The 15,218-nt window shown below is 35.4% G+C and overlaps 1 protein-coding gene across 26 annotated transcripts in view; it reads left to right on the forward strand.

The window, feature by feature from the left end:
- PTPRK (protein tyrosine phosphatase receptor type K) overlaps positions 1-15,218 on the forward strand; it is a 390,148-nt gene that overhangs the window by 169,119 nt on the left and 205,811 nt on the right. For all 26 annotated transcript variants that reach the window (XM_087941283.1, XM_087941299.1, XM_087941305.1 and 23 more), the window contains exon 4: positions 14,803-14,884. In XM_087941283.1, coding sequence (XP_087797409.1) covers positions 14,803-14,884 — 82 coding nt within the window. The remainder of the gene's footprint in view (positions 1-14,802; positions 14,885-15,218) is intronic.

Below are 15,218 nucleotides of genomic sequence, written 5' to 3' on the forward strand. Positions count from 1 at the left end.
CAGAAACAGAATCTTGCAAATCTGAAAGCATTTCTCAAAGCTTTTACTTTTCAGCAAACCAGGGAAAGTCTTCTCTGAAATGGATCCCACGCCCCTTTTGTTTCTGTGGGTTATCTTTTGCATGATTGTTGTCTAGTGTGGCTCTTCCTCCTGTCTCCCAAGGTCATTCCCACATACCCTCACATTAATATCTTTATTTTTGTCTATAATAACATTTTCATATTAGCTGTTATAACTATACCAGTTATAACTATAGCTATAACAGCTGTATTATAGGTCAGCAAGATTTGAGTAGACAGTTTAAAGAGAAAAGCAAAGAAAACTCATGTCCCTTAATATAGACTTGACATGTTATTGCTTCTATCCTTCATCAGTAGCTTCTCATCTCATCTCTCTTGCTTGCCCAGTTGACCTTTCTCCTCCAAAAGAGAAAAAAAATATTATTTTCTCCCTTTTTTAGCTGGATCAGATTGACTAGATTCACTTAGCTGAACTTCTGCCTATAATGTGCAATTTCAGCTTCATCTCTGCTGATCTTCTTGGCTATAGCTGTTATTTGCTGCTTATTATTTCCAGTGCTTCTTTGATTTTCCTTGTTTCTTAGTCGTATTTCTTAATCAGGTATTCTTTGGCCTTGTTCTTAAAACTTCTTTTCTTTCATCTATTCTAGCTTACTTGCATCAGATCATAGTTTACTGGTCTTAATTTCCAACCCCCATTTTGGGGGTGCACTGTTTTGACCTGTTTTGTTCTTCATTGGGTTTTTTTGTTTTGTTTGTTCTTTTGTTGAGCCATGATGGCGCAGTGGTTAGAATACAGTACTGCAGGCTACTTCTTCTGACTGCTGGCTGCCTGCATCTTGGCAGATTGAATCTCACCAGTCTCAAGGTTGACTCAGCCTTCCAGCCTTCCAAGGTTGGTAAAAAGAAAATCCAGATTTTGGGGGACAATATGCTGACTCTGTAAGCTGCTTAGAGAGGGATGTAAAGCACTGTGGAGCGGTATATGAGACTAAGTGCTATTGCTATTGCTATTTTGCATCTCAGGCATTCGGTTACAATGGCAGCCATGATGTACATAAGCTGGTTTGTTTCTTGCAGTGAGCTGGTACTTCTAATTGATATTAAGATATTGGCATCTTTTAATACTTGTGCTGGCTGTTTCTTTAGAATAAGGGAAGGAACCTTCTGTTGCTTTTGTGTTGTCCTAGATGATCAGTTATTCTTTGTTTCAGTTCCTTTTGTTCAGTTAGAAAGCTTTGTTCTTTTAGAGGAGAAGGCAGAGGAGGTGATGCCTGGTTTGGGAATGAAAATGATTCAGTATGTATGCTGGTTTCTTCTACTCCGGCCTCCCCCTGGTTTGCCCCTATAGTCTGACTTATTTCAGGCAAGGTTTCAATTTGTTCGCCCTCATCTTTGCCATCCTTCCAATTCTGCTTTTGGGAATACTTTATTTTTGTATTACAAATTGATATTGACCTGATAATCACTATTCTGTTATTTCTGATTCCGAATGCTGTTCTTTTCAGATGCTGTTCATCCTATTCTTGTTAGGCTGTTGATTTTTAATAACAAATTCTTTTTGTTTTCAATCTTTGTATATTCTTAACAGATAAATATTTTTTCTTCCGGTAGACCTTTGTCTGTTGACCCTAGTTGCTCAGCGAACAATACTATAGACCATTTGTCACCAGATATCTAGGAACTCCAACATATAGTATGGTCCTTGTTCACCAAGGTGATGAGATCTGACCAGTATGGTTGAATTTCTGACTTAGCTTTCACCCTCTTCAGAGCAGAATAGCAATAGCACTTAGACTTATTTACCACTTCATAGTGCTTTTACAGCCCTCTCTAAGCGGTTTACAGAGTCAGCATATTGCCCCCAACAGTCTGGGTCCTCATTTTATCGACATTAGAAGGATGGAATACTGAGTCAACCTTGAGATAGGTGAGATTCAATCTGCCAAATTGTAGGTAGCCGGCGGTCAGCAGAAGTAGCCTGCAGTACTGCATTCTTACCACTGCACCACCACAAACTCCACAACCACTTCACAGTGACTCTGGGCACTCAGAATAATCAAAGTAATTATAATTAACATCGATTTCTTTGAGTACATATACTAAATACATGTAGCTTATTCTTTAAAACCCAGTAACTAAATATATTAATATTAATAGTTAATAATATAATGTGATATAGCACATTTCAATATATTATGTATATACAGAAACACACAAAGTTATACACAGATATAGAGAGGGCTAAAATATAAACAGACCCCCCGCCCTCTTTTTTTTAGTACTGTGCATTGGTTTTAAGAAATCAATATATTCAATAGTAATTTGTAAGGCAATAAATAAAAGATAAACAGGAAAGGAAAAAGAAAAATAATGGTTGCTTGTAAAGGACTGTTCTACATAGCTTTCAACTTTAAGATGAATTGTGCTAGAGTTGCCTGGATATTCTGACACTGAATAAATTTACTGCATAACAAAAGCTTTGCATTTTTACAGCATGGACAAGATGATGATGTGTTGTTGTTTTTTCTTCATTTTTGTTTGCCTTGCCCTCCATCATTTATTTTTGTCAGTATAATGACTGTTTTTATATAAATTTTATTAAGTTTTAAAGAGAACATAAAAATGAACACAAACGGATACAGAATGAAAAAAAACCAAAGAAAAAGACAGACAAAAGGATTTGATTTTTTAAATTATAAAATAAATTCAGTAAGAATGAAGGGTTCCCCTCTATAAATACAGCTGTTATAAATGCAACGGTTGGTTGGGATGCATTAGTCATTAAGTGAACGCTGAGGTCATAAAGTTAATCAAATGTTTTGTTTGCAATGGGTGTTTTTTGCTGGAAACTGGAATTCCAGCAAAAAAAAAATATGTTGTAAATCTTAGCCATGTGAATGTAGGATGCTACAAACAGCCCTAAATGTGGACTGACTGCTGAGGGCTGAAAATGCAAACATGACCATGAAGGCAGCTGTGATTAGAACTTAATAAGTAGCCCTGGGGAGGTATGTTGTAACTGTAACCATTTGCTAAATGATCAGTCATAAAGTGTGGACTATATCTATTCAGTGATATAACACAAAGACTATTTTTTCTGCACACACTTTTGTAATGCCTTTTAAAAAAAATAAATTCTTCATACCTCTTTTGGGGAGGTTTGCACAGATGTGATTTTGAAGGCTGACAATGTTTGCTACTGGTATAAGTTTTTGCACAGTATAAACTATGAGAAAGTACTGACTAACCTGGCATGCAGTTTACACATGGTGATATCCTTGATTGTGAATGTTGTACAATCTGATTTTCTTTTTAACTCCCTTCCATTTTCATATTGTTAAGTTATTCATTAATCTTTTGAATATGCATTCAGTAAAACTGTTGGATGCATAAAACAGTATTTTGGTGTTACTGTATGTAGAAGAAAAATTTGAAAGTTTATTATAAAAGAATAAAATATGAATGTTATCCATTTACTCATTTTAAATAGGATTAATTTGTAACATTATAATCCTTCTTACTATGGTTATTATAGATTTAATTTTTTTCTTAACCTATAAAGATGACTCATGGAACTTGACAAGGATGTCTTTTGTTTCCATGTTTTAATTTGAAACTAAAACTATTGACTTTCCATACTAGACATCTGTTGTGGTAGATATAACTGGTAGCTGTAATACAGTCAAATATGTTTAATTCTAATGGCTTGTTATTTCATTGTTTGTCAGAAATTCACAGAAGCTTCACAGTAAAATGCAAAATACTTACATGCTTTGGATATTGGTTGGATGTCATCAAACATACTTGAATTAATTTTGATATAAAGCAGAAGGAACTTGTGTTTCTGAATAGGAAGTTATAACATTCATGGGATTGTGATGAGCAAATCTCACAATTTGATACCAATTAAATTGCTCAAACATGCATGCTTGTTTCTAATCCCTAAATTAATCTTCCCTGATGGGGTCCTGATGTGACTTGGAGGTCTTTGCCTTCAACAAGTTTGAACAAGATGTTTCATTTGAAAGTTGTGGGGGTTGGGGAGAAGAGAATGTAAAGAAAGCACAATTCATTACTTGGACCTGAATTTGACTAGACTTTAGAAGCTGAGATGACCATGTACAATTGTGTTTCTTTCTTTTAGCTGTGTAATTTTTAGGTTATTGAATATCCTACAAGTTGAAATTAAATAAAATGAAGGTATAGCTTGACCTTTTCAGTATATGACTTGGGCTAGGAAAGGAAAGAAACTATTAATTGCTTCTGAATAGCTATTTTGCATATGTTTCTTTATAAGACTTCTTCTGATGCTTTTTTTTTAATGGTTGAGAAGCATTTCTGAAAAGAAGATAGTAATAGATGGGCTTTATAAGGGCTACTAACAATATCCGTGTTTCTTATTTACTGAGGATTGCCATAAAATGCCTCAATAGTTGTCCTGTAAGGATCTTTCATGTGTTCTTTCTCTTCATTTATAAAGATAAACCTAGACAACTGTAACTAAATTTTAACTGGCACAATGTGACTATTATGGCTTCTAAAAATAACTTTTGTCATTGAATGCAAAATACTCTGAAGCTCTAGTGAGGAAATGTCTTCTTCCATTTTCTTTTAAGATGTCTTGTCACTTTCAATTGCAGTCACTGATTTACTGAATGAACAAAATTAGACTTTTCAACACAGGGTATATCTTTCATGTTTTGAATGGAATGGAACTAGAATCATTACACCCATTTTTATAAGATACTCCATATGTTGAAAAGTGAGAAAAATACCTGCTTCGATTCCTTGATGAGTCACTTAAAATGAATGGGAAGTGTGCTGTTTTGCTTGTATCCAATCAAGAATGCAAGGTTTTGGACTGGTGGCATTCTGACAGAATGTCAAGAGAATTTTTTACAAAATGAAGTGTGCTAGCTTGGTTTAGTAATTAAGACACCTGTTAGGAATGTAAGTCACTTAACAGTTGGGTTAGAAAATATATAAACCAGTATAGACATTTTAATATTATCTCTTTAAGGGAATGCTAAAATGGTAATTGGGTGTGGTTCCTCAAACGGCCATAAGATGGAGCCATAAACCTGGGTTGTTCTGTTCTGTTCTGTTCTGTTCTGGAGAGTGTTGCCATTCCTGCATTTCCCTATTGACTGTTACTGATCATCGTTATTCTTGGATTTGATGTAAGTCTGTTACTGAACTGTTTTTGATACTGGACTTTGTTATTTGGATTATACCTGGACTGAAAACTGACTGCTTTAACCATGAATGACTTGGACTGTTTGTTGGACTTTGCTGAACCATTTTACTGAAAGTAAAAACCTACATTTTACTACACAGTGTAGCTGTGTGCTGATTGTGTGTTATTCTTCACCACTTTCAATACGTCTCCCTGTGTGCGCTCATTCTCCTAACTGGGAATTACCTCAACAGCACCAGTATAGAAACTAGTGGTTTAGGCATAAAAGCCAGGTGGGTGACTTTTCACTTTTTCTCAGATCAACCCACTTCACAGGGTATTTATGGTGGGGAAAATATGAGGAGAAAGGACTTGAGTTATTATTCCCCAATACTGATTTCTTCTCCAGAATGCTCTATCCCATCGGATAAAAAAATTAACTGTGAAGTTTTATTTTATCAATTATATTTTTTCTGTTGTCTCACTAACCAACCTATCTATAGATTGAAGACAGCTGGAAGTCTTTACAACCTGCTTGCCTTTGTATGTGGAAGGTATAGATGGATTCATATTGACTTACAGTACTTGTTCCTAAAGCCTCATACAGCTTTTATATATGGGAAGGATTGTGCAATATTGTAATTCTCTGTATCTATCTGAACCTCCACCCCCTTTTCTGAATTCTAAGAGCAATTTTCTTCAGGCTATTGTAACACAGATACAGGGAACACTCAGAAGACTAGAAATGAGGGTTGGGAAGACCACTTGGTCTTGCCCAAGCAAAAGATAATTACCACCTTTGGGAACATGGACTTTCCCCACAAGTTCACATTTTAATATTGCTTTTCTCAAGCATTTAAAATTATGGTCCCACCTGACAAACCCAGGCACTTGCAAACCCCCATATGAATTTAATATTGCTCCATTATCTAAATTTAGATTTTTGGAAACTGTTGATAAGAATGAACCGGCTGCTAACATGGTTTCATTTCATCCACACACCTCGTAATTTGAAATCTGAAAATTCCCCAGGCAGATTTGTTTTTGCATTAGGCTTTTGAGATGTACGTCTAGTTCAGGCGTTTTGAGGAGAATTTTATTTGCTTTGTTTGTCTTGGTGTTAAGAATGCCCTTGGGTCACATTTTCAAGCTTCCCCCTCATTCAATAAAAATCAAAGCTTAGATTTTCAGGCAGTCAGCTCCTTTGTTGAAGCCAGAATGTAGAGCAACAACAAACATGCACAACAAATCCAGAGTAAAACACATCTCCTCTCATGAAGATGAATGTGAAAGTCCTGTAACTGAAACTCAAAAGGAGATGAAAGAGCTGCCATTCTGCCAATATATTTTCTATTAGCTACCTTTCTTGTAAATTTCATCTTTCTACCATTTTACTGTCTGCTTTATAAAATTTTATATCTTCTATCTCTCACCTTAGGTGCATTTCAGAATAAATTAGAAAGAAATAAGGTCTTTTCTAGCTCAAGATTCAGATGACAAAATCCAAAGAAAGTGACAAAAAGGTTTATGCTGTTGCTATATAGTCCACAAATACATCCATTCAGAGAAAACATCATTATCTGTCTTATGTTTGTGAATTCATTAACCTAGGAAGGGGTAAGATAATTTTGGCTAAATAGATTTACATCTTGTCTTTCCTGCCAGAAACTCAAAATGGCACGCATAGAACTTTATCTTCTGCATTTTCCCAGAAATGTATTTCAGTTAATTGAAATGAAAATACTTATAGTCTTCCATGAATGAAGATAACATTGAACCCAAGTACCACTAGTGCTAAATTTATCCTTCCAACCACTATGCCAAGATGAGTTTTCTGATCTTAGTTTTCTGATCTTAGTTTTCTGATCTTAGTTTTCTGAGGGGCTAAAGTTATTCAAGAACTCTTAAGGCCACAATTTTCTGGAATCACTACCCTGGGGGTAGTGATGCAGGGGTGTCAAACTCCCGTCATCACATTATCGCGTAATGTATCACAACTTTTTCCCCTTTACTAAAATGGGGGTGGGTGGCCAGCACGTGACACATCTGACCCGCGGGCCATGAGTTTGACAGCTCTGCTGTAATGAAAGTATAATTCTGTAGTTATCCTTTTATCCACCAAGTCTCTTGGTGATCTTTGATTAGAATACTAGGGTATGTAACTACATTGGTTAAGTCAAATTATAAACTATTATTATGATGACTTAATTTTGAAAATTTGTCTTCTCTGGCTTACAGTTGAGAATATGCAGAAAATATATCTACTGTATTCTACTTTATCTTTGGTTTGGGCCCTTAAACAACCTGATTTATTCCAGAAATAATTTACTCCAATTCATTATCTAAGATGGAAGAATTTTGTTAAGATTGCTTTTTTCTACTATTGATTAGCAGGAGAAACAATAACAGGTGTAATTTTTTTCAGGAAGCTAAAAAGTGATAAATAGATAAAATATGATGATGTTCATTCAAATAGTGAACAGTTATTGGTACAAAATAGGTGTGGAAATCCATTGCAGAGTTAAAATGACAGAAGCACATAGTTTGAACCCTAATAAAATTATAATTTTATAATAATTTGTGCCCATTTATTTGGGCACAAATGCTTGAAATGCAAATGTCTGAAGCAGCATTGGGGTAAGTCTGAATACTCCTTTTCCTTCTCCACTGTGATGATATACATTATATGACATGGCTATGGTACATGTTCTTTGCAGCTCTTTTGGAAGATGATGGAACTTTATTTAAATCAAGATTTGAAACAAATTAGGTGCAAACTATCCTGATGAACCCCAGAGATGAATGCCGATCTTGGGTTACTTTTGGCCACAATTTCTCAACAGTAGCAACTTTAGATTTTGTGCACTTCAATTCCCAGAATTCTCCAACCAGCTTTCTGGAAGTTGAGGTTTACATATCTTAAAGTTGCTAAGGTTGAGAAACACTGGCTTGACCAATACCTGCTTTTAGTGGAAATGTATCAGTGAGGATGGATGTTTGTTCTCTGAGCTTGTGGGTTGATTTCCAAACATTTCATTACCAGGCTAAGGTAACATCTTCGGAAGAATTTAGAGAATGCCATTATTAGTGTTCTTCTGCTTATATGGGCTTTGTTTGGTCAGTAGGTCTTGTGATGGGAGAGTCACATCAGGTGTGCGGAGTCTTTTGATGAGTCACAACCTTGCAATGCAAAGCCTTGAAATTTATCATATTAGGGTATTTCAGAATGGTCCATTTCCTTCCTCATGGTTGTTAAGAAAGAGAGAGAGAGTAGTAGTAGCTGTAATTTGAACCAGTTCTTTATTACCTGGTCTAAATTGTTTTGCTTGATTTTGCTGAAGTTTATTATCTGCTGGAGAACTATCCCACATCAGCAACTATGGTTGGACAATTCAGTAGCTGGGTTGATGAAATAAAACAATGCATTTGTGAATCATTTGGCAGGTTTAAATCCCTGTTGAAAAAATAATGGCAAATGAGAAAAAACTGTCTCATCTGATTATCATTAGATAAATTTACTAGATAACATTTGCCAACTAACCTTCTTAAGAACCAGACTGCTTTAAAAAAAACAAGTAGATAGCCATTTAACTCAATTTTCAAATCTCCTGAGAGGTGTGCTTCTTAACTAGCACATCTTTAAGAAGCTACCTTACAATTTTTCACTCAAGCATTCGATTTGCTGGTTTTTTTTTAAATCCCCAGGGTTCTGTCAGCAGAAAACTCAGCCTCACAGCATTACTTAAGCATTCAAAGGGAAATAATTATGTTTTCATGGTTTCTAAATTAGCTAAGCAAAAATTATCTGGAAGTTTCACATGGGAGAGTCATTTTATTATGTCAACAAAAATTTTGTGGATTAGGTAAAAATGCATGTTGAGACGTCCCTTCCCAGTTTACTGTTTCAAGGAGGAACTCACACTGCCTGAAATGATCATGTACTCCAGTGTTTCCTCTCTATGCAGTTGTTAGTGTGAATGTGTAAAGAGATCAGTGAGGATGGAGGGCATCTGATACTCCAAACTTCAACATTGGCTTATTTCCCTAGACCTCTTTGTTCTGGTAGTACCTTCTGCAGTTATTCCTCCTTTTATATCCATGTGACAATCTTCTCCTTGATTTGCCTGCTGCTAGCAAGGAGACAAAAGGGAGTGCTGTCACTTGTGTTATTGTTACAAATCAAGAGAAAAGGTAATTTTAAACCTCCCTGGCAGCCCTCTTCATCCAAGGGTTCTACAGGAAAAGAATTTACAATAGGCTACAAGTCTAAATCTCCCAACATGTCTTAGCCTGTCCAGGAGGAATTCTTAGTCTTTCTACCCATCTTTTTTTTCCTTTAGTCCTGCTTTAGGAAACCTGTTAATATGTTTTCTGAAACATATGAAATGGTTTTGTAATCACATAGTCTTGCATATCAGGAAAGTTGTAATGAGAAATTCCCAGATAAAACCAGTGAAGCTATAGATGGGAACAGGGATTTATTGGGAAAAGGGGACAATAGGAGACAAGGAAAGAGATACATGCACAGGGTTTTAAATACAATCAGCACAGTTGTACTAAATAAACCAGTTATTACTTCTTTGACTAAACTTTTGGCTTTTAGTACATGCCAACTACAGATTGCACTCATGTCAGAAGCGCTGAGGTACTTCCAGGTTGAAAGATTATCTGGTGACATCATTATTGGCTGAGGGATTTCCAGTTGGGGGGTTCTTTTATGTCCTCAGCTGGAGCTGGAGAGAAGGATGGGAGGTCCACCCCTCTCCCGGACAGAACTTGGGTCTTGAACAGAAACTTGCTGTTTGTCAACCCAGCATCCTAGCCATGCAAGCCAATGCCACAGTGTTCCTCACTATAGATAGATTAGATGTAGAAAAGTATCTGTGCCTACTGCTTGGTTGTTGGTAGTGTTGGAAGTTAAAAACCACCCCTCTCCTAGGAAAATGAAATATTTTAGGATATACTAAAAGGCAGAATATTTCTCCTAAAAAGAGAAGTAGAAACTCAGAAGCAGAAACTCACCTCAGAAGCAGAAGCTCATCCCCACCTTTGTTAATGGGCGGGCCATTAAGGCCTGGGCCAGAGTATTCTACATAACAAAGCCGTCTATCCATCTCACCACATGGCCTGGGAAGATTGCATCAGCCAGCACTCAGGTGAAGCCATGTGGTCCAGACAAAGCCTACAAAGTTAGTTAAGAGCCCTGCCCCTGGGAGTCTGACAGCCAATGGGATACATTTCTTACACAGGCACAGGAAACACTAAGGTGGGCCCAACAGAGGGTATAAAACTAAGGGTCTCTCAGTATCTTGCCCCTTCTTTTCCTTTACCCAACATCTTGCAGCTCCAAGCTATGTGATCCTGTCCACCATTAAACCATCTTTCCAAACAGCCTCCATGTTTCCAGTGTCTTTTTCCCCACTTGGAACTGAATCCAGAAGGATATTTCTTCCGACAGTAGACATGGCATTTTTGTTCTTGCTCATCTTTTTCCTTGAGCATTTAAGGCCTACTTTTAGTCAGTTTATCAGTTGTTATCAGATATTTTGCTTTGTGCTATTTGTTATAAGTACATTCAGTGGGATGACAAAAAAAAAAAAAAAAACCCAAATCCTTGATGCCTTTTTGGAATCAGTAAAAATGCTCACTTGGTCAAATAGTCTCTTTTGACTAACATAATGTCCCAGTTATATGAATGGAATTGAATTAATTGAACACTTTATTTGGCCAAGAGTGATTAGACACACAAAGAATTTTTCTGGTGCAGAAGCTCTCGGTATATATGAAAACAACAGAATAATGATAATCATCATAATAATACCAATAAGAAAAGGAAATAAAGAAGATAGGATAATAATATTACAGCCATATAACATGGATAAATATTCATAGACATTAGAATTAGGTGGAGAAACCTTTAAAAATATTCCCTCACTTTTTGCATGGTGCCTGCAAGGCTGTAATTTCCTGTCATATTTTTCAGAATATATTTGGTGCACCAAAATCTTTTTTTTTGGTATAAAACTATTTGCATAACACATTTTAAGTTTTCTGTAATTTATATATTGTTTATCTTTCTCATAATCTGTTCAAAGTTCCATATCTCGATCTTTAATAGAATTGGGTGTGTGTGTATTTTTTCATGTTTTTCCCCTTCTTTTGAGAAATGTAACCATGTTATCTTGACAGAGGCGAGGAAGTGGTTAGAGAAAGGCCCAATAAATAAAATTTGAATTTGAAGGAGGAACAATGATGAAGGCATTTCAGAAGGAGCCTCCCTAGCTTTTGGGAGAGTAAAAGTGAAGAAACGTGTGGGAGTATTTTCAGATTTACAAGATTGATGTTATCCTTGTGAGGTAGTCTAGGCAAGAAGCACAACCTGGAATATTAGGTCTAATTTTATTATAAGATTACATTAACAGAATCTTGCAAACTCAGAAGTATTTCTCACTCCTTTACTTTTACGTTCCCCTAAAACTAAGGAGGGTCCCTGCTGGGATGCTTTAACCATCCAGTCTCCTTCAGTGTCAAAATTTATTTATCAGATTTCCTGCTTCCCATTACAGAAGCGTGTCTTCCTTAAAAGATCTCTGTGTTGTAGACAGGTCTAATAAAAAGCTCAGTAGTTCTAAAATACACAATGGCATAATATTTTATGCTTTAAATTAGGGTTCCCCAACCTCTAGGTCAGGCCCACTACCAGGCTGTAAGATGTTCAGAATCAGGCTTCCCAAAGCAGGGGAGAGGGTGAGCATGCGGGCATGTGCATCCCTACTTGTGCGAGCGGTAGATGACCGTGTGTGGGCGTGCTCCATTTGTATGAGCCGCGGGTGCACTTGCCTGCTGCTTGTGCAAATGAAGCTGCGCATGTACTTGCCTGCCACTTATGCAGAAGTATCCCCTCTGTGCCTCCCCCCCTCCATTTGTCTGCAAAACCAGAAACATTGGAGAACTCTTCTTTAAAGTATCTTATTCTGCTAAGTGCTAGTGGTTATATTTGGTCTTCTTTCCTTCACTTTGCATCTTTAACAGTGAATCTAAACCATCTCTCTGGTAACACAATAGCTGGTGGGAATTGTTGTCAACCATTCAAGTTAAGCCAATTCAGAGGAGAGACTCTACATAAAGATATTTTATTGTTATAAATTATAATGACAAAAGCTTAAAACTTGGCAGAGATTTATCTCTCTTCTACTAAAGAGAATCAAAGCAGGAAAATCTTGAACTTTTCCTTCATGCTACCTATCTATTCTGGCTAAGATAATGTTTATATAATAGACATTGTATTCCTTCTTCAAGGGTGAATTTCATAGACTATTACAGGTATAGAACCAGACAACTATAAAATTACAGCCTTTTGAGTACAATAACTAATGTGGTTTTATCATTATATTTATAAAAGAGGAAAAATAATTAAGTTTTTGTATGTTCTTACAATATTTTTAGTTATTTTCTTTCTTTCTTTCTTTTTTGTAAATTTCATTTGAGTTTTCACAAAGAGAAAAAAAATACAAATAAAACATCTTTTTTTGAAAGCAGCATAATCCTGGGTTACATTTCTTCGTACAGACACAAATTCAGGTTCATGCTCATTTTTATATTCTATTCCATATCTTATTGCAATTTTACATTTTCTACATAGCTTTTCCCCTCTTTTAATTTTCTCAATTTTATTTTAATTATCTCATCTCAATTCAAATCATTGTATTTATAGTTTTTGTCTGTCCTGTTTCAATTATCTATTATCTTTTCTCATTAAACAAAATTTCTCCTGTAGTTACTGATTGGAGTATGACACCTTTATATCTTTTCCCTAAAGTTGTAACATTCAATATAATACATAACTTCCATTCGGATTCTGCTTGGTACATTCTTAAAATACACACTGTACTCTTAAAAAAAGAAAAAAATTATAAATGTATATAATTAAAACAACATTCCATTCCAAGTCAATTCTATCATTAATATTAATATTCCCTTTCTAATTCAATTTTCTCATTTATTTTGTTTCACTTATTTTATTCACAAACATTTCACTAAATTACACTATTTTATCCCTCATTTTAATCATACGTTGTTTCCAATTTTCTAAAGTTATTTTTATTACTAATATAACAATACAATCTTATGTACCTTTACAGAATCCCCTTTTCAGTTAGATTTTTACCCATTATCTCTAAATAGGTCCTGTTTCTCTATATCTTGCTCTGGTCCTTTGTAACTTCTTTTCCTTTCCTTCTTCCCTCTCTTCTTCTCTCTCCCCCTTTTATCCCCTTGTCTCTCTACCTCTATTTTTCTCTTCTGTATTCCCCTCTTCTGTTGCTTTCCAGTATTATACTTATTTTTGGAATTATTTTTCTTTTCTTTGGTTGTTTTTTTAAGTGTTAAATTCTCCATTCTCTTCCCCCCCTTTCCTTTTTCTTCCCCACATAAAATTACTTGTTCATTAAAGATGGCTTCTTCTTTATCCCAGTCTTCTTGTTTTGCAGTCTTTTCTTGTTGTTTCTCATAGTTCCAAATCTCCATTTCTAAAAATTGAAAAATGAAGCCAAAAGAACCCTCCCTTCTTGTGCATCTTCTTTGTACTTTTTAAGTTCCATTTTCAATTCATCCAGAAGTGGTGCCATTGTATAAATTTTTAAACAACCACCCGATTGATTTTAGTCATTCAAATATAATAACCAAAAATCCAAAGATCACCAAATAATCCAAATACACCTGAGCTATTTCTTTTTTGCTCTTTTTTTTTCACTTTCTCTTCCTGAGGTTACTATTTAGTTGCAAAGTTTCAGTTAAAATATATCTTTTAGAAGTCTTGTTGAAGTTTTACTTTAGATTCTTTTTAATTTCAGGCAGTCTCCTCCCTCTTCCAGATCCTGCCCTTATTCTTTTTCACTCCCTTCCTGCTTATGAAAAAGAAATTTTTTAATGTCCAGAAATCTTTATTGTCCTTTGCCATTTTGTTTTATTTTCAGCTTAATTGCCTATTGATGTCAAAGCAGATTTTTCCAATTTCTTATTTAAGTCTCTTAGGTGTCAGTATAGGGAAAGTGAGAGAAGAAAAAAAAAGCCAAACCTTTCCCTTTTCACTTTCCTTCGTTGCTTCAGACTCTTCTTTGGGACCGATGTTATTTTTTGTAAGTTTAAATTCCAGGGTACCTTGGTTGTTGCTTTTACAATTTAACCCGATCAGCCAAAACTTTCACTTCTTATCTTCCTCCTGCACATTTTTATCACATGCTTAGCAAAGAATAAAAATAGCTGCAGGCAAATTCAGTTTTTATTTTCACTGTCACTCTGGAAGGCTTGTCTCCTAGACAATATTGCAGAAAAAAAGCTGAAAAATCGTTGTCTCTTTTATCTGGAAACTAACTCTTTTTAAAATGGTAAATTCTGCGTAACAGGCCGCTGAAAAGTGAGCATTGACAAGTATTAATTAAGAACTTAATCTTTGAATAAATAAAAAGCAGTGAACACAATTAAATCTGTTCGTGAAATATAGCAGAACATTTGGCTTTAATGAGAAAATGCACTCCGCACTCTAGACCGATGGGAATTCCATTGCAGTGTGTGTTGTAAACATTTCTCCTTTCTCCTTGACAGGTAATATTTGAGGCTGAAGTCTCAGATGGAAGAAATGGCTACATTGCCATTGATGACATCCAGGTTCTGAGCTACCCTTGTGGTAAGTAATGATTAAGAGGCACACTTTTCTCTGTCTTTTCTAAGTGAGGCTCAATATTGTCAGACTAGTGTTTTCATTACTCAGCCATTGGTGTCTTGCTGCTACCACTGTTTTTCTATCTTTTTCTTTTCTAACATGTTAGAAAAAAATGATAATGTTAAAGTCATACATGTTATTCTGTTATCACATAATTATTTCAATTCAGTGGTTCTCTCTCACTCTTAATGGATTGTAATTAAAGTGAAATAAAGGGTATCTAATAGTTTTATTATGAGCTGGATTTTTTAATTCATTTTACTCCCAATAATAAAAGCAGGTAACAACAATTGATAAA

Source organism: Pseudonaja textilis, chromosome 1 (assembly GCF_049901715.1).
Source record: "Pseudonaja textilis isolate UNSWEBS1 chromosome 1, rPseTex1.2, whole genome shotgun sequence".
Taxonomy (NCBI): domain Eukaryota; kingdom Metazoa; phylum Chordata; class Lepidosauria; order Squamata; family Elapidae; genus Pseudonaja; species Pseudonaja textilis.